The 18,163-nt window shown below is 48.2% G+C and overlaps 1 protein-coding gene across 18 annotated transcripts in view; it reads right to left on the reverse strand.

Annotated features, from left to right (window-relative positions):
* Positions 1-235: 235 nt before the first annotated feature.
* Positions 236-18,163, reverse strand: part of foxp1b (forkhead box P1b) — a 645,688-nt gene continuing 627,760 nt past the window's right edge. For 17 of the 18 annotated variants that reach the window (XM_038810658.1, XM_038810652.1, XM_038810653.1 and 14 more), the window contains one exon: positions 3,879-4,071. In XM_038810658.1, coding sequence (XP_038666586.1) covers positions 3,927-4,071 — 145 coding nt within the window. In that variant the 3' untranslated portion in view covers positions 3,879-3,926. Of the gene's footprint in view, positions 4,072-18,163 lie in introns of all 18 variants that reach the window. The other variant, XM_038810651.1, reaches the window with a different exon arrangement.

Below are 18,163 nucleotides of genomic sequence, written 5' to 3' on the forward strand. Positions count from 1 at the left end.
ACCGACATTATTAATTACGGGAGAATTTAATGTTTAAGTACTGGCACTTGTATTGGTCATCTTTATGGTTGGGTCAGTAAAATGTCAGAATAGTGCTTGATAACTGGCTATTTCAACTGTTATGGAGGAATTTTCATATGATGTGTGATAAAAATTGGAACAATACTGGAAAATGATGGCTTTGGGCTTGGCAGGGATCAACATCATCCTGCAAATGACAACACTGCAAACGGTGTGAACAACCAGCATTTTTATTGCATTTGAGAATGCTAATGTCAGTAATTAGTACTGACTACACAATGAATTTTTTTATTGTCTGTATCAACAGACATGGAATGATGGATTACACTGATGTAAGGAATGAGTTCCTGTATGCCTCTACAATAATCTCTTAACTGGCAGCAACAACGTTCAAAGCACCATGATAACACAATGTCCTCATTCTGTACCATTTCCAAACAACCTTTTAAGAAACAATCAGATTTTTATTCACTGGCTTTTGACAGTATAGAAGGCTGTGACTCTCATTCCTGACATTGAAGTTACCTGAATCATGGTACTTCGATCATGATAATGTACGCTTTTCTTAGAGAAAAAGCATGTAACAAATTATCTTTACATCTTGGCACCTTGTAAAGTTCTTTTTTTTTAAAAAAAATTATTCAACAGGTTGACACTCCCCAGTTTTAATAATCATTACTTCACTGCAACTGGCCCTGGAATTCATCATGCTAAGTATTCACGACAGCAGGAAGAGAAATGACTTTTTAAACTGTCTTCTCCAAATCCTTCAAACTTTTAAGACAGCTGCAGAGGGCAGTGGTTGGACCTTTGTAAGCGGGAAGTATCAAAACAGCCTAACACAAACAAAACTGTACAAAATGCTTCGTTCAATAGTAACTTAAAATTCTGTCAACTGTACTACAGTTAAAGCAAAAAAAAGGGATTTTCTCCCAAATGTCAGCAAATAACTTCTGTTATTCTTAAAGCAAGGGTTAATAATTAAAATACATGTGCAGAACATTTGCAGTTTCAATACATACAGTAGTTTTCAAAGCTTTCTTTTAATATAGTCAATACAAAGCAGTTGCACAAAAGCAAATGTGATTTAACAGACTTTTTTGTTTTTGTTTGAAAGAACAGTGTGTAAAAAGAAACAGAAAAGACAAAGGCTTGCACCGACACATTGGGATATTTATGTACAATGTAACAAACCCCCACCCTTTAGAAGCAATTGTATATCCAAACGGATATGGTGACAACGTTCAATCATTGAAATCCTGTACATAAAGAGCCTGAGGTTCAGAGTTGATTCCGCTGAAAGACTGTGGCACCTGCTAGATATGCAAGCTCTAATTTTGCTAGTCTTTAGACTAAACATGCAAGACATACAACTAAGTGCAACTGAGTGAAATGTTTTATTTATCATTCCCTAAAAGTTTGAACTGAGGTATGCGTACTAACAGTTTCTCATGCTGTTAACTTTAGTCATGTCTAGCTACACATGCTGAGAATGTACTAATCTAACCATCTTCTTATTCCCTCAAATACAGAGTTAACCAACAGGCCACTCAATTTGAAAGTATGGGATCTCTTCTCATGATCCCATTTAACTACTGCCTGCACATCCTCATGAAGCTGCCTGGAATGCCATTACAAATATATATTTCAAAAGACCACAGACTGCCCATTTAACAGAAAGTTGGATTAAGCTTTAAAAAAACTGCTGTAATGTCTCGTGTACCAAGCTTATGGGTGCTTTTTGTATGAAGAATGCTGGAACAAAACTAAACAAATTTGAAGATGTGTGCCAAAGCAAACCAAAAATAAGTAATCTTGGCACAACAAAAGATATCGGTCTCCAAACAAAAGTGGCACACTATCTTTCAAATACAGCTTCCACGACGAGCATTATCCTAAAACACTATTATGTGGTCCAGTTCCATCATGGAAGCTATTCCTTTTCTCTCTGTATTACCATTGGAATCTTGCAACTTCCACCTTTTTGTGTTACTCTTACCTGCGCAGAAAGGATCTACATTCACCTTCCATTGATGGAGTGCTCCCTTTTTTGTGGCCTCAGCGATAGAGTTCCCTGGTTTGGTCACTAATTACATCTTCCTACAGTGAGCAAACTTGGTCATTATACGAAAGAGAAAGTTGAATTTTCAGAGATAATACCTTTGGTTCAAACATCCACCTGGCCTGTTGCAGACATTGTTAAAAGGAGACTTTAACATCGCAGGTTACTGTCTGTGCATCAGTCCATTTTTTTTTAATAGCCATTTCCCCCTCTCGATTCTGGTACCTCCTTTGATCAACAATAAGAGGATATTTGGCTTCATCAGATAAAGCGTCAAACAGAGAACATATAATTTACCTTTTAGATCATCTTTGGTAATCTCAGAAAAGTTATCTGATTTAAAAAAAAAGTAAAAATAAATAAAGCTCTGAAAGCTTCTTCAACTGCCAAACTATATAGTCCTAAATAAATACATGGGGGGGGGGGGGGGGCAGAAAAGTGACCAAGTCGCAATCTTGAAACAGGACAGATGTTGAGTGTTTTGGAAAATAATTAAATGACCTATATTAACAGAATTATTTTCCATATGTAAAGTTTGCTTCAGGATCACTATAAGCTTGCAAGATAAGCTCTAGTGACATAGCTTTCTATTTTGTCATCTATAGTGAAGTTTTCTAAGTTTACGGAAATAACAAATCTCTACCTACAGAGCTACTTAACACAGCACTGGACATAAACCTTAAATGAAAAGCTTAACTGCCATGTGAATTATTATTTGTACAAACAAAACTTTTCATGTTCTACTTTCTTTGACTCGACTCCTGTGTCTCCTTACTACTTTCTGAACCTGAACAACAGGAATAGTTCTATGGTGCAATGCAGGAGACAAGGGCTAGTTACTAAATGTCATTTTTTGTTCTGTCATTCTGTCCCCTTGTTTCATTACCGCAGCCTTCCTAAAAGTGAACCTTTCTCTGATGTTGTGGAACATTGATTCCGCCAGTCGATATAAAACGTTTGGCCTGCTGATTGCTGACTGAAAGCTAATGAAATAATGTAGAAATTGTTAAACTGTACACTGAATAAAAACTGGTCTGAGGTTTAATTGTTGTTTTTTAAAAATAAATTCAATGAAGCTAAGGGGAATGAATGACAGAAAAAACTACTGTGTATGTTACAAATTGATGTCAGGCATTTGTCCCATTGGTTTAAAAAAAATCTTAACATTCAACCACTACTGCTGAACATAGAGCTTAATGAGGTCCTCCAGAGGCCTGCGGCCTACGATTATAAAACTGCTTGAGTGCAGCAGAAGCAAACAGTGATACAATAAAATTTTGTCTAATTATTTTTCACAAATTATTTCCCTTCTCCCCTGCCCCATGGAAACAGATGTGGATTAAAGGCAGTGATATTTTAATAATCCACTTCCAGTACTGTGCAAATCAGTTTTAGCCTCAGTCTTCCATTTGAATATGCGAGTTCTGGGAAGAGCTCTACCTGCAGTTTGAACTATGAACAGTTTTGATCAGACCCATGAGTCCAACTTGGCAGGACTGCAGTCCAAAATCTGCTGCAACGTCTATGTGTATGACTGTACAGTTCAGTAACTTTCAACACTGATGTTGACTTCAGGAGAGGAAAATCCCAAGTACCAAACAAGTCCATCCAATGTATGTAGAATACAAATTCCATTTTTCCAACAAAAAGTAGAAAAAAATCAGAAACATTCCCCAGTGGGATTCTTAATGGCACTAAAAGTCATTTAAAACATTTCATTACTTTGTCAAAAAGGGGGCTGAAAATTCCTCCAAACTTCCACATTATGGAGAGATTTCACAGGTAAGTCTGACAAGCTCTCTTTGTATTATAATCTTCATCTCAGGAAAAATGGGAAACATGTTCATTCCATGTCTTCATTCCCTGGGTCTTCTTCAAATTCTCTGTCATTGTCCAGCTCTGGACTGTGATTTGCTGTTGTCACTAAAGACAGGGGGCCTTCCATCTCCTCTGGGTCCACTGGCTCCTCTTTAACATGAATAGGATACCTATAACAAAACCATTTTATGGTCAGCAACAAAGGGATATGTATTCCTGGTAGCTTGTAGCTGAATAGAAAAGTAATCATCACAGCATTTTAAAAGGTTGAATCAAAGTAAGTGCCTAAGAAACTATTGACAAAATAAATAAAATTAATTGTACTGACTAAAATGATGTGTTAAACGGATAAAACAATAGATTCAAAACATTCAGAAAACATAAATTAAATGAAATAAAGTACAACATAGCAGCTGCTTATCAAGCACCTTGCGAAGGCTGATCACTGAACACTGTGAGTACTGCTGCTCTAGTTAACATGCAGAACCTGTGAGCTTTCTCTCTAGAGGATGACCCTGAGTGAGGTTCTATCATTAATCAACTTCAACCAAACACAGCAACTAGACACCATGATACATGTTTTAAACTCCAAATTAATGCATATTTTTACAAACTGTCAATAATGGAAGAAAAGCACTGCCAGGAAACACAGGCTGAGGGGAAAAAGCCTGCTAAACATAACAGTGTGATAAGAAACTGCATTCCTAACGAGAATAATAATGCTGTCAGTTGTAAACAAGGCAGAACATGATCCCAGAACCTTGGACTGGGCAAGGGATGCACTAAGGGAGATGAGATCTGCCAAATTCTCATTACTGAATAGCACATGAATAACCGATTGGAGGGATGGGGGGGGGGGGGGGGGCGTTGAACGTGGGTTGATTTTATGAAACCACAGTGATAACAATTGAAAAATGTTGTAAATCACATTTACAACAATCTAGTCAGAAACACAAATAGATTTTGTGGTGGCTTTGTCAGGAAGCTCATGTAAACATGCCAGTGAACAAACAGTGCCTTCCTGAGTGACCAGAATTAAAAAAATACAGTTTGTTCAAATAATTTTGTTTCTTTTGCTTAACTATCATGCTCTGAAACAGGAAGTAAAGTGGAAAAGCAGAGAACGCCCTAACTGTTTTCAAAACAATTCACTTGTTAAAGGCATTCATCTTTTGTTTAGAAAAAAACAGCAGAATATTTGACTTGGTCTCCCTTACCCTCACCCCACCCCTTCTTGACTTCCACCACCCACAGACCTTGCTGTTCCTCAATTTCCCGAATAATACCCAATCCCAGGCTATATTTTCAATCCTTATTTGCTGCATAATAATCATTCATTTATTTCTTTAGTCTAAGGGAACGACTTTCAGTGAAGCTCTGGAGGTGTATTGTGCTTTGCCGTTGCACACTGTGTGCTTGTTTGCCTTGTAACTAACTTTGGAGCATGTCAGGATGAAAGTGTTATCCTGGAGCAGTAATTATTCCACTGCATGTGTACTTTCCAGTATTTCAAACAAAACAAAAGCTTCAGTGGTTTGTAGCCACAATGTGAAAATGTCTCGATTGACAATACCTACATTTTTACTGATGTGTTTGAAGAAGGGTGTAAAGCATTTAGCAGCATGTGAGGGGGTTTTAAAGAGTGCTGCTACACCAGCAAGTGGTTTGACATAACTATGGCTGTGTTCAAATTCTTCACACAACACTTCACCTGTATATTTTTCATATTAGGTACAAAGCAATGTTGATTTTATCTAAGCTACCGTTCATGCACAACATACCAGATGTGACACAGTAAACAAGAGAAACACAGTTTAAAGAGCATGTTGCTCTGCAAAATGGTAATCAATACCTAATGCCTAATAACAAGTTGCAGAATGTACAACAATTCCACATGGAAAGCTAAGCTTGTATACTGCACACTATCACTCAACTTTACTGCATCAAGGATATATTTAAAGACTAATTTTAAATTTGAATGTAGTTGCTGGATTAATTTCTGCACAGGATTCAAATCATCGGATGTAAAACAGATGCACAAGATGTAACAAACCACACCAATTAATCACAAAATCTAATCTCATATACATGGAAACTTCCTCTTATACTGGCAGTTTTAAAGATTGCATTAAGATGCACTTTTCTTTTCCAGAATCAGCTTGGGGAATTTACTCAATAATCCCCATAAATACTGAACATCCAGAGGGACTGTACACCCACCCATCCTGCCTTACCCTTCCTGTTCCAGCATTCTGCCCTCAACACCATCCATACTTAGCATGGACAGCAATCTCTCATTACTTCATACTGTTATATATGCGCTCATTATACTGCCGTCTGGTACTATAATGCTCCTATTAATTTTCCTTTTGATATTTTAAGAGTGATCTATAAATCATGTAGCCTTTCATATGAGCCACCATTAATGTCTGGCAATGATGCTGTCTGCAGCATATTATTTTAAGCTTATAATGTAAGCAAGTGAATGAGCGGTTTTATTCTGCAGAATTTATTACAACTTTTAGGTTTACAGTGGCTAAAGGCAAAATTATTCAACACCTTTGTTTGAATGCTCATTTTGTTATCAGCATCATTTGCTATGCAAAGTGATACAAAGGATTGTGCTCAAACCATGCTATATTAAAAAAGGGGAAAAAAGCTTTGCTGTTGGCTGCTTTGGATCTAATTATCCCACTTTTGAACTTGTGTACTCAACCTTGTTTGAATGGTTATTTCTCAAAACGATTGCAGGAGTTGCAGCTTTAGAACACATATTTACGCTGCCACATAAAGTGCTCATTACAAAGTGGCACGTGCTAACGCGACAGTTATTCATCTTATGTCAAGTTCAACACATTTTGTTTGTGTAACCACTGCTAGAAGCATGACCACCTTGCAAAGAATACTAGTGCAGCTGAAATTAAGCTGAGTTTTCCCTAACTTGATTTAATCCCGAGATCACCTACAAGCATAATCAGGAAGGAGATTAATAAAGAGAAAAATGTTTTGCCCATATTTACTAACAGATTCATTCACTGCTCTGTCGCGGCTGCAATAGAACAATATTATGGTGTCTTGCAAAGGCACCAATGCTCAGCAATTAATGTGATCATAGCACCAGTAGCCAGGGTTAGTGATCAGACCTGACACTGGTAGGTAATGTGGCAATGAAATAGCCCTGGCAATGCCAGCAACAGGCAAAGAGAAATTCATATAAGTTTAAAAAAAAATACAACAGGTGTTCCTTGGTAGTTCTTGTTAAAGTTAAGAGCCAGCACACATCTCATACTTGATGGATGGCTTCGAATCAAAATGCCTTCTGAGACACTTTTTCTATTTTTTCCATTATCAAAAAAGATAATTTAAAATTCATGTACATGTCATTTGTAGAAAATAAAACTTTCCTGACAACATGTACAACTTCAGCACTAAAACATGTTGGGTTTGTTTCTACAAACAGGTGTGTTTTTATTCCGAAGCATTTTTGCATTGGGTGGTGTAGTGTGTTAGAACACCCAACTAGCTGTGCCAAGGGTGCGGTAGGATATGGTTTTGTATTTGGAAGTTCCCCACACACTGGCTTCCTGATCTCAGTTGCGTTGTCAGGGGAGTTGGTGACTGGAGGTCAAGGCCTTCCTAACAAATGGCAAGGAACAATTGTCAGCCAAGCAGCATTAATACACTTTCTACTGGTCATTCATGTGATACATCAGCAGAGATTGGAGGCTAGATTTCTTATCCACCCTACTTATCTCAGAAATAAGATCTAGAAATTCAAAAACTAAAGTGTGCAAATATTTTTTTTTATGTTCCTAGACTTTTTGTTGCACTCAGGAAGGTGTTTGCAGCGAATCTTTCTTTTAAAACCTATTTTTAATTGTTAGCAGCTATTAGGTAATACATAATTGAACATATAATTTAACTGCTGTAGAAGTTTCCTTGGTAATTATCCATGGAACACAACGGGAAATGCAAATACTCACTGATTAAAAAAATAAACCTGTGATCTGCCAGGTTAGGACCTATGATATAGGACATATTCACATGAGCATCAGTCGGAACTGGACCACCCAGACTTAAAAATTCTTCCCCATTATTTGGGACACGTCGAATTTAAAGGGGTCTACGGTTCTGACCTGATCAGCCCCCTGTCGGAAAAATAAAAATTGCTCAACTGGCTGAGAACAGTAAATGGACATGCGATGCTTCAAAGACAGATACAGTCAGCCATGATGGGGATCCAAATTGACAAAATAATTGCCTTCTGTTCAAAGGGACTTGCAGACTTAATACAATACATTATACAAAAAATATACATTAAAGAGACCTGCCAAAAATAACGCTAAAAAATGACTCTGGCATCCCTGGTGACAGAAAATCTAGGCGAGTGCTTTGTTTTTTTAAAAGAACATTACACTCTGGGCCTCAAAGAACAAGATATGAGGATCCTGAGTAATGGCGTACACTTAATCTGCAATAATAATGAACCTTAGTTTGGCCACACTTGGAGTGTTCAATTCTGGTCGCCACACTACCAGAAGGATGTGGAGGCTTTAGAGAGGGTGCAGAAGAGATTTGCCAGGATGTTGCCTGGTATGGAGGGCATTAGCTATGAGGAGCGGTTGAATAAACTCAGTTTGTTCTCACTGGAACGACGGAGGTTGAGGGCCGACCTGATAGAGGTCTACAAAATTATGAGGGGCATAGACCGAGTGGGTCATCAGAGGCTTTCCCCCGGGGGTCAATTACTAGGGGGCATAGGTTTAAGGTGCGAGGGGCAAGGTTTAGAGTAGATGTACGAGGCAAGTTTTTTTTACACAGAGGGTAGTGGTTGCCTGGAACTCGCTGCCGGAGGTGGTGGTGGAAGCAGGGACGATAGTGACATTTAAGGGGCATCTTGACAAATACATGAATAGGATGGGAATAGAGGGATACGGACCCAGGAAGTGTAGAAGATTGTAGTTTACTCAGGCAGCATGGTCGGCACGGGCTTGGAGGGCCGAAGGGCCTGTTCCTGTGCTGTACTTTTCTTTGTTCTTTGTTTGTTCTTTAAATTAGTCAATATTAGATAAAATATTTTAAAAGTAATTAAAAAGGTGTATTTTGTTTTATCTTTCGTGTAAATAAAATGGCAAACACTATGCTCACACCTTGGACAAAAATAATTCTGGTAAGCGCTTGAGCACCTGCCATTTAAGTTTATGAGGGTGCACATTCTATTTTATTTTATTTGGATTTACGACTACTGGTTGACAGAGTTTAGTGAGTGACCTTTAGCAATAAATGCAGTTTGAATTCTACAACTGTCTGGTACAGTGCAGGTCCATATTGATCAGGTGCTCCTGACTCAATTCAATGTTTCAAACCACGGCAGCCTTTGTAGTGTTAAAATTGATCTCAGTACCTCTGCATACAGAGCAAAATTAAACCATGATTCCCAATCCTAGTTTCTACCTTGTGACCTCTGCTGAAAAGTGTATGTGTGTGTGGATACCAGGTGAGAACATGATTGGGCTGGACTATATTGCCCTCTGCATCCAGATCCACAAATGGAACTAGTTACTTGGGTGAAGTAGCTGAGGCAGTGTTCTCGGGCATTCAGCACTTTCAGACAATGGAAGAAAATTGAAAACAAACATTTGGTTTTGGTTCAACTGTATGGGCCTACAAGGACATACCCACAGCCGCCACGAAAGACACCACTGGAAGACCTACTGGACGCAAGTATCCTAAATAAAGGGAACTGTAGCGACATGTATGACCGACTGGTAGAAAGGGCCGACACCGTACTGGACGCAACAAGAAAGAAATGGGAGGGCGACCTGGGGATGGAGATAGGGTGGGGACTCTGGAGCGAAGCACTGCATAGGGTCAACTCCACCTCCACGTGCGCAAGGCTCAGCCTGACGCAGCTAAAAGTGGTACAGAGAGCCCACTTAACAGGAAACCGTATGAGTAGGTTCTTCCCAGAGGTGGAGGACAGATGTGAACGGTGCCAAAGAGGCCCGGCCAACCACGCCCAATGTTCTGGTCTTGCCCCAGACTTGTGGAGTACTGGACAACCTTCTTCGAGGATATGTCCAAAGTGGTGGGGGTGAGGGTGGAGCCATGCCCGATAGTGGCGGTCTTCGGGGTTTCAGACCAGCCAGATCTATTCCTGGGGAGGAGGGCGGACGCCCTTACCTTTGCCTCCCTGATCGCCCGCCATAGAATCCTGTTTGGCTGGCGGTCAGCAGCACCACCCAGAGCTGGAGACTGGCTGTCCGACCTCTCGGAATCTCTCCAAATGGAGAAAATCAAATTCGCCATCAGAGGGTCAGATGACGGCTTCCACAGAACGTGGGAGCCATTCATGCAATTGTTCCGGGACCTGTTTGTGGCCAACGAACAAGAGGAAGAATAGTCGGGTGGCCAAGAATCAGGGGAAAATGGACTTCCGGTTGCGGCTATGCGGAGCTAAGCCGCACGCTTGGCAGCTCCCGCTACTAAAGGACTTTCGGGCCTATTTGAGGGCCCCAAACGGCGCTGTTTCAACAAATCCCGGTGGGGGAAGGTGTTTGGAGGAGCATTCCCCGAAATTTATGGTGCTCACCCGGAGTGGGGCAAAGGAAAAGGCTGCAGCAGCTCCCCAAGAAAAGCGGGGGAAGAAGGACAAAATGGCGGCCGGCGGAACACCCGAGGACTGGTGGAAGTGGGCGCAGGAGCAGCAAGCGGCTCTTCTGCGCTGTTTTGCAAAGCTGAAGGTTGAGTTGCTGGACTCCCTGAATGCGACTACCAACAGGCTGCTTGAGACCCAGGCGGCCCAAGAGGTGGCCATTCGGGAGTTGCAGCAGCAGGCCGCTGAGCGGGAGGAGGAGGCCGTGGTCCTCGTGGGGAAAGTAGAGTTGCACGAGGCACTTCACAAAAAGTGGCAAGACCGCTTGGAGGAGCTGGACGTTCGCACGAGGCGAAAGAATTTGAGGATCCTAGGCCTGGCGGAGGGGCTGGAGGGGTCGGATCTTCCGTCTTATGTGACCACGATGTTGAGCTCGTTGATGGGAGCGGGGTCCTTCTATTTGCCCCTGGAGCTTGAGGGAGCTCACAGAGTGCTGGCAAGGAGGTCTAAGGCAAATGAACCCCCGCGGGCGGTGCTGGTGCGGTTCCATCGATTTAGTGACTGGGAGTGTGTGCTGCGCTGGGCCAAGAAAGAGAGGAGCAGCAAGTGGGAGAATTCGGTAGTGCGAATCTACCAGGACTGGAGTGCGGAGGTGACTAAGCGGCGGGCTGGGTTCAACCGGACGAAGGTGGTGCTGCATGCCAGGCAGGTCAAATTTGGAATGCTGCACCCTGCGCGTCTGTGGGTGACATATAAGGACCGGAACCAGTACTTCGAGTCCCCGGAGGAGGCGTGGGCCTTTGTACAGGCGGAGAAGCTGGACTCGGACTAGGGTCTGAGGGCACACTATGGCCGTTGTTGTTTTTGCTGTTGCTGTTTTGTAATTTTTACATGTTTTTTTTTATGCTGGTTTTTTGCTCTGTTTCCGGGTGGGTCTGTTGGGTATGGTTTTGGATTATGGGGGGAATGTTGGGGGTTTGTGTTTTTATTTTCTCTTCTGTACGGGGCTGGGGGTTGGGGTGAAACTGGATTTTAGGGAGCTGCGTCAGAAGGGTGTGGCAGTATGAAAGCGCGGGCTTTCCTCTGGTTTCCCGCGCTGCAGGGCAGGGGGGGTGGAGCTGGAGGTGGGGGCGTGGCCTCTACTGGTTTTTCCCGCGCTGAAACGGTGCCAAGGAGGTGTGGCAAGAGGGGGATGACCCCATGTCGGGAGGGGACGGGTTTTGGCGGGAATTGCCGGGGTCAGCAGAAGTCAGCTGACTCACGGAAGTACCATGGAGGGTGCGTCGCGGCTAGGAGGGGTCCTAGCCTGGGGGGGGGGGGGGGGGGGGGGTGCCGATAGAGTTGGAGGAGCTAGTCAGGGAGATTGGTCAAATGCAGTCAGGTAAGGCGCCGGGGCCGGATGGGTTCCCGGTGGAATTTTATAAAAAGTATGCAGATCTGGTGGGCCCCCTGTTGGTGCGAGCCTTCAATGAGGCATGGGAGGGGGGGGGCTTTGCCCCCGACGATGTCGCGGGCGCTGATCTCTCTGATCCTGAAGTAGGATAAGGACCCCTTGCAGTGTGGATCATACAGGCCTATCTCGCTCCTCAATGTTGACGGTAAGTTGCTGGCGAAGATCCTGGCCACCAGGATAGAGGACTGTGTGCCGGGGTGATACACGAGGATCAGACAGGATTTGTCAAGGGACGACAGCTCAACACGAATGTGCGGAGATTGCTAAATGTTATTCTGATGCCGGCGGTGGAGGGGGAGGCGGAGATAGTGGTGGCGCTGGATGCAGAGAAAGCGTTTGATAGAGTTGAGTGGGGGTACCTGTGGGAGGTGCTGGAGCGGTTCGGATTCAGGGAGGGGTTCATCAAATGGGTGAGGTTGCTCTACGCGGCTCCGATGGCGAGTGTAGTTACCAATGGAAGGAGATCGGAGTACTTCAGGCTCTACCGTGGGACCAGGCAGGGGTGCCCCCTGTCCCCCTTGCTCTTTGCACTGGCAACTGAACCTCTGGCTATGGCGTTGAGGGAGTCAGGGAGGTGGAGGGGTCTGGTGCGGGGTGGGGAGGAACATCGGGTATCGCTGTATGCGGACGACCTGCTGTTGTATATGGCGGACCCAGAAGGGGGAATGCCGGGGGTGATGGAGCTGTTGGCGGAGTTTGGGAGCTTCTCGGGCTATAAGTTAAATGTAGGCAAGAGTGAGGTATTTGTCGTACACCCGGGTGATCAGGAGGAGGCTAATTGGGAGGCTCCCGTTTAAGAGGGCAGTGAAGAGATTCAGATACCTGGGGGTGCAGGTGGCTAGGAGTTGGGGGACTCTCCATAAGCTTAATTTTACCAGGCTGGTGGAGCAGATGGAGGAGGAATTTAAAAGGTGGACATGGTGCCGCTATCGCTGGCGGGTAGAGTGCAGTCCGTCAAAATGACGGTTCTCCCGAGGTTCTTATTCCTCTTTCAGTGTTTGCCCATCTTTATCCCTAGGGCCTTTTTTAGGAGGGTGACTAGCAGCATCATGAGCTTTGTTTGGGCGCATGGGACCCCGAGGGTGAAGAGGGTCTTCTTGGAGCGGGGTAGAGATGAGGGGGGGCTGGCGTTACCCAATCTCTCGGGGTATTATTGGGCGGCCAATGTGTCGATGGTGCGCAAGTGGGTGACGGAGGGGGAGGGGGCAGCATGGAAACGGATGGAGAGGGCTTCCTGTGGAGATACAAGTCTGGGGGCCCTGGTAACGGCGCCGTGGCCGCTCCCTCCTACGAGGTATACCATGAGTCCGGTGGTGGCGGCTACCCTCAAGATTTGGGGGCAGTGGAGGCGACATAGGGGAGAAGTGGGGGGCTCGATGGAGGCTCCGTTAAGGGGGAACCATCGGTTCGTCCCGGGGAACATTAATGGGGGTTCCAGGGTTGGCCCAGAGTGGGCATCAGACAGCTGAGGGACCTGTTCATTGATGGAAGGTTTGTGATCCTGGGGGAGTTGGAGGAGAAATTTGGGCTCCCCCCAGGAAACATGTTCAGGTATCTGCAGGTAAAGGCGTTTGCTAGGCGGCAGGTGGAGGGATTCCCTTCGCTTCCCGCGAGGGGGTAAGTGACAGGGTGCTTTCGGGGTCTGGGTTGGGGAGGGGAAGGTATCTGATATCTACAAGGTAATGCAGGAGGTGGAGGAGGCGTCAGTAGAGGAGCTGAAAGCTAAGTGGGAGGGGGAACTGGGGGAACGGATCAAAGATGGGACATGGGCTGATGCCCTGGAGAGGGTTAACTCTTCCTCCTCATGTGTATGGCTTAGCCTCATCCAATTCAAGGTGCTGCACCGGGCCCACATGTCCGGGTCTAGGATGAGTAAGTTCTTTGGGGGCGAAGACAGGTGTGTCAGGTGGACTTGACTTCCGGGCGGCGAGCGAGGAGGTCGCAGGGAGAGGGGCTCCCGCAAGCGGTGGACAGCAGGAGGAACAGCCCCCCCCCCCGCCGACAGGCCGGACGGCGGAGGAGGAGCGCCGGCGGAGGAGCCGGAGCGGGAGCCGAGGAGACGGAGCCGAGGAGCGGAGGAGCCGGGGAGCCGAGGAGCCGGGGAGCCGGGGAGCCGAGGAGCCGAGGAGCCGGAGCGGAGGAGCCGAGGAGCCGGGGAGCCGAGGAGCCGAGGCGGAGGAGCCGAGGAGCCGAGGAGCCGAGGAGCCGGAGCGGGAGCCGAGGAGCCGGAGCCGAGGAGCCGGAGCGGGAGCGGAGGAGCCGGAGCGGAGGAGCCGGAGCGGCGACAGGGGGGCCCAACAGCAGCAGGTCCATCCCCTCTCCCTCCCCCCCCCCCCCCACGCGGGCCAGGAGCGGTGCGGCGGCGGCCCCTCTTCTCTCCCCCCCCCCCACGCGACCCAGGAGCGGTGCGGCGGCGGCGGCGGCGGCCCCTCTTCTCTCCCCCCCCCCCCCCCCACGCGGGCCAGGAGCGGTGCGGCGGCGGCGGCCCCTCTTCTCTCCCCCCCCCCCCCCCCCACGCGGGCCAGGAGCGGTGCGGCGGCGGCGGCCCCTCTTCTCCCCCCCCCCCCCCCCCACGCGGGCCAGGAGCGGTGCGGCGGCGGCGGCCCCTCTTCTCTTTCCCCCCCCCCCCCAGCCAGCAGCGGGGACCCCCCCCCCCCCCCCCCCAGCCAGCAGCGGGGACCCCCCCCCCCCCAGCCAGCAGCGGGGACACAACCCCCCCCCCCCCCCCCCAGCCAGCAGCGGGGACACAACCCCCCCCCAGCCAGCAGCGGGGACACAACCCCCCCCCCAGCCAGCAGCGGGGACCCCCCCCCCCCAACCAGCAGCGGGGCCCCCCCCCCCCCCAACCAGCAGCGACCACCGGCCCACTCGCCCCCCCCCCCCCCCCCAACTGCTGTGACCACCACGTGGCAAAGACAAAGGGACTCTCTCTCCTGGTTGAGTGGGGAAAAAAGAAAAAAGAGACTTGTATTTCTGTTCTTCCCAAAAGAAAACTGGTAAAGAGAAAAGGGGTAGGGGAAATAAATTTAAAAAAAAAAAAAAAAAAAAAATATATATATATATATATATACATATATAGATATATAATAATAAATAAAATAAAAATAGGGTGCGGAAAAGGGGGAAAAAGAAGAACAAGGAGAGAAGAAAAGATGAAGGGGAAGGGGGAGAAAAAAGTGCCAGAAAGGAGCCAAGAGAAAGGGGGCACCGGAAGTAGACTGGGCAAAGGGAAAGCCAGCTCGGGCGAACGAGTCAACACGCGAAGCGGCGGGAAGGATGCTTCGCCGCATCCAGAAGAGCTGGACGGGCGGGCAACCTCTCCCCTGGGGTTAGAGGGGGGCGTGAATTGGAAGGAAGCCTTTGCCGAGGTGGTGAGGGAGCAGCTGCAGGCATTCAAGGCAGAGTTAAAAGCAGACGCAGAGGCCGCAGCACAGGCAGCAGTGACCAGGGCCATGTCAGGGGTGCAGCAGGTTCTGACCAGATTGGAGAAGAAAGTGGATGCCCAAGGGAAGATACTGGAAGCCCAAGGGAAGATACTGGAAGCCCAGGGGGCAACCATTAAAGAGCTGGAGAAGGCAGCGACTGACGCGAGCGACCGGGTCATATCCCTGGAGAGGGGAATGGTGAAACTGAGTGCAACACAGGGGAGCCTGAAGGGCAGGGTAGACGACCAGGAGATCAGCTCGAGAAGGCAAAATAACAAGATAGTGGGCCTGCCAGAGGGGATAGAGGGTAGAAATCCCACAACATTCGTGGCTGCGATGCTGGGCTCCTTAGTGGGGCGGGAAACTTTTCCCACCCCACCGGAAATGGACAGAGCTCATCGGTCACTGCGCCCGAAGCCCAAGGAAGGGGAAAAACCGAGAGCAGTTATAGCCAGACTGCACCGGTACCGGGATAGGGAGACAATCCTGCGCTGGGCCAAGGAGAATAGAGCCTGCAATTGGGACGGGCACGCCATCCGAATCTACGAGGATTTTGGAGCGGACATAGCTAAGAGACGGGCGGAGTTCAATAGAGCGAAAGCAGCTCTCTATAAGAACAAAGTACGTTTTGGTATGCTGTACCCAGCAAAACTCTGGGTCACATACCAACACAAGGAATATTTCTTTACAGCCCCTGCCGAGGCGAATAGATTCGTCGAGGAGCACGGGCTGGAAAAACGCCATGGGAAGTAGGGACGAGGGGCCCATGGCAAGGAGACACGTCATGCCGACGGGGGGGTGGGGAGGGGCGAGGCAAAGCCAGCCCCCTCCCCCCTGGCAGAAACACCCAGAACGGAAAACAACCCAATGCCCTAGGGCCCGCTCCAGGTGGGAGGCCAGGCCCCGGCACGAGGGAACGGGAGTACTGGAGAGGGGAGAGGGGAAGCGGGACAGCAACCTCCGAGAGGGGAGCCACCGTGCTAGCAGGAAAGCTAGCGAAGGGGGCGCGCAACAGAGCAGGGCCGCAGCGCACCCCCAACAGGGGGGAAGGCGCCAGGCAGGGGAGGGGGGGGATCACCCATCAAAGGTGGGAGAGCAAATGGGGACAGGAATGGGGGAGAGAGGGGCAATGGAGGGGTACACAGGGGTATCCCCGAAAGGGATAGAGCGGGGGGGGGGGGCACCCGGGGGGCGAGAGACCAGGGAGGGGAAACGCAGGGACGAAGGGACAAAAGAGGCCAGTAAGGGAATAGGGCCACAAAGTGCCACAGACAAGGGCTCGAAACAGGGAACTGCTGCAAGCACCCACCCAGTACGGTCTGTGGGTGAAGGGGCCCCCCGGAGTGCAGGGGACTACCCGCGTGGCGGACACAAAGTGGACGGCCATGGCGGGTGTCCCCGGGACAAGGGGGAACCCCGGAGCGCAGGGACCCGACCGCATGGGGAGAGCAGTGATAGTGGACATCCTGGACGGCCCCCTAACATAGGGAAACCCCAGAGGGCAGGGGCGCGTCCACCGGACAAATATGGTTAACCCCACAGGAGCAAGGGGGCAGAAGCCCCCCACCAGAATAGTCACCTGGAACGTAAGGGGACTTAACGGCCCAGTGAAGAGATCTAGAGTCCTCACCCACCTTAGAAACATGAGGGCCGACATAGTCTTCCTCCAAGAGACGCACTTGAGGGAGCGGGACCAACTGCGGGTAAGAAAGGGCTGGGTGGGACAAACCTATCATTCCTGTTATGGGGCAAGGGCCAGGGGGGGTGGCGATCCTGATTGGCAAGAGGACAATGTTTAGGGCGACAAAGACGGTTACGGACCCAGGGGGACGGTATGTCATGGTCAGCGGGGCCCTGGATGGGGCGCCGGTAGTTCTAGTTAACGTGTACGCGCCCAACTGGGACGACACGAGCTTCATCCAAAAGACCATGGCAGAAATCCCGGACATAGCGACGCACCGACTAATCATGGGGGGGGACTTCAACTGTGTACAGGACCCAACGACGGACAGATCAAACCCCAGAACGGGGAAAACCTCAAACATGGCAAGGGAACTCAGCCACTATATGGAGCAGATGGGAGCAGTAGACCCCTGGAGATTCGCCCACCCGGGGGAGAAAGAATTCTCTTTCTTCTCCCCAGTACACAACGTGTACACCAGAATTGACTTCTTTGTGGTGGGGAAAACGGTGCTTCCAGAGATAGACAAGGTGGAATACTCCGCAATTGTGATATCAGACCACGCTCCACACTACATGGATGTGCGGCTAGAGACGGGAAGGGCCCAGCGCCCCAAATGGAGGTTGGACGGTGCCTTACTAGCTGACAAGGCCTTCAGCGAAAGGATAGCGCAGGCCATAGCGGAGTACACTGAGATCAACCAAAACGGGGAGGTCTCACCCTCCACGTTCTGGGAAGCGCTTAAGGCCGTACTAAGAGGGGAAATCATAGCCTACAAAGCGCAAAGAGATAGGGAGGAAAGGGTGGCTAGGCAGAAGCTGGTCGACTCCATACTGGAGGTAGACCATAAATACTCCGAGGCCCCGACTGTAGAACTCCTGGCGGAGAGAAAAGAATTACAAAGGAACTTTGACCTGCTCTCCACCAGGAAAGCAGTACACCAACTCCGCCAGGCACGCGGGGCCCTATACGAACACGGAGACAAAGCCAGCCGCCTGTTGGCCCACCAGCTGAGAAAGCAGGCAGCCAGCAGAGAAATCGCGCAAATCAGAGATACCAGAGGCACGTTGGAAACAGAACCAGAGAAGATTAACAAAACCTTCAAGGC

This window comes from Scyliorhinus canicula, chromosome 11 (genome assembly GCF_902713615.1).
Source record: "Scyliorhinus canicula chromosome 11, sScyCan1.1, whole genome shotgun sequence".
In the NCBI taxonomy this organism is placed as follows: domain Eukaryota; kingdom Metazoa; phylum Chordata; class Chondrichthyes; order Carcharhiniformes; family Scyliorhinidae; genus Scyliorhinus; species Scyliorhinus canicula.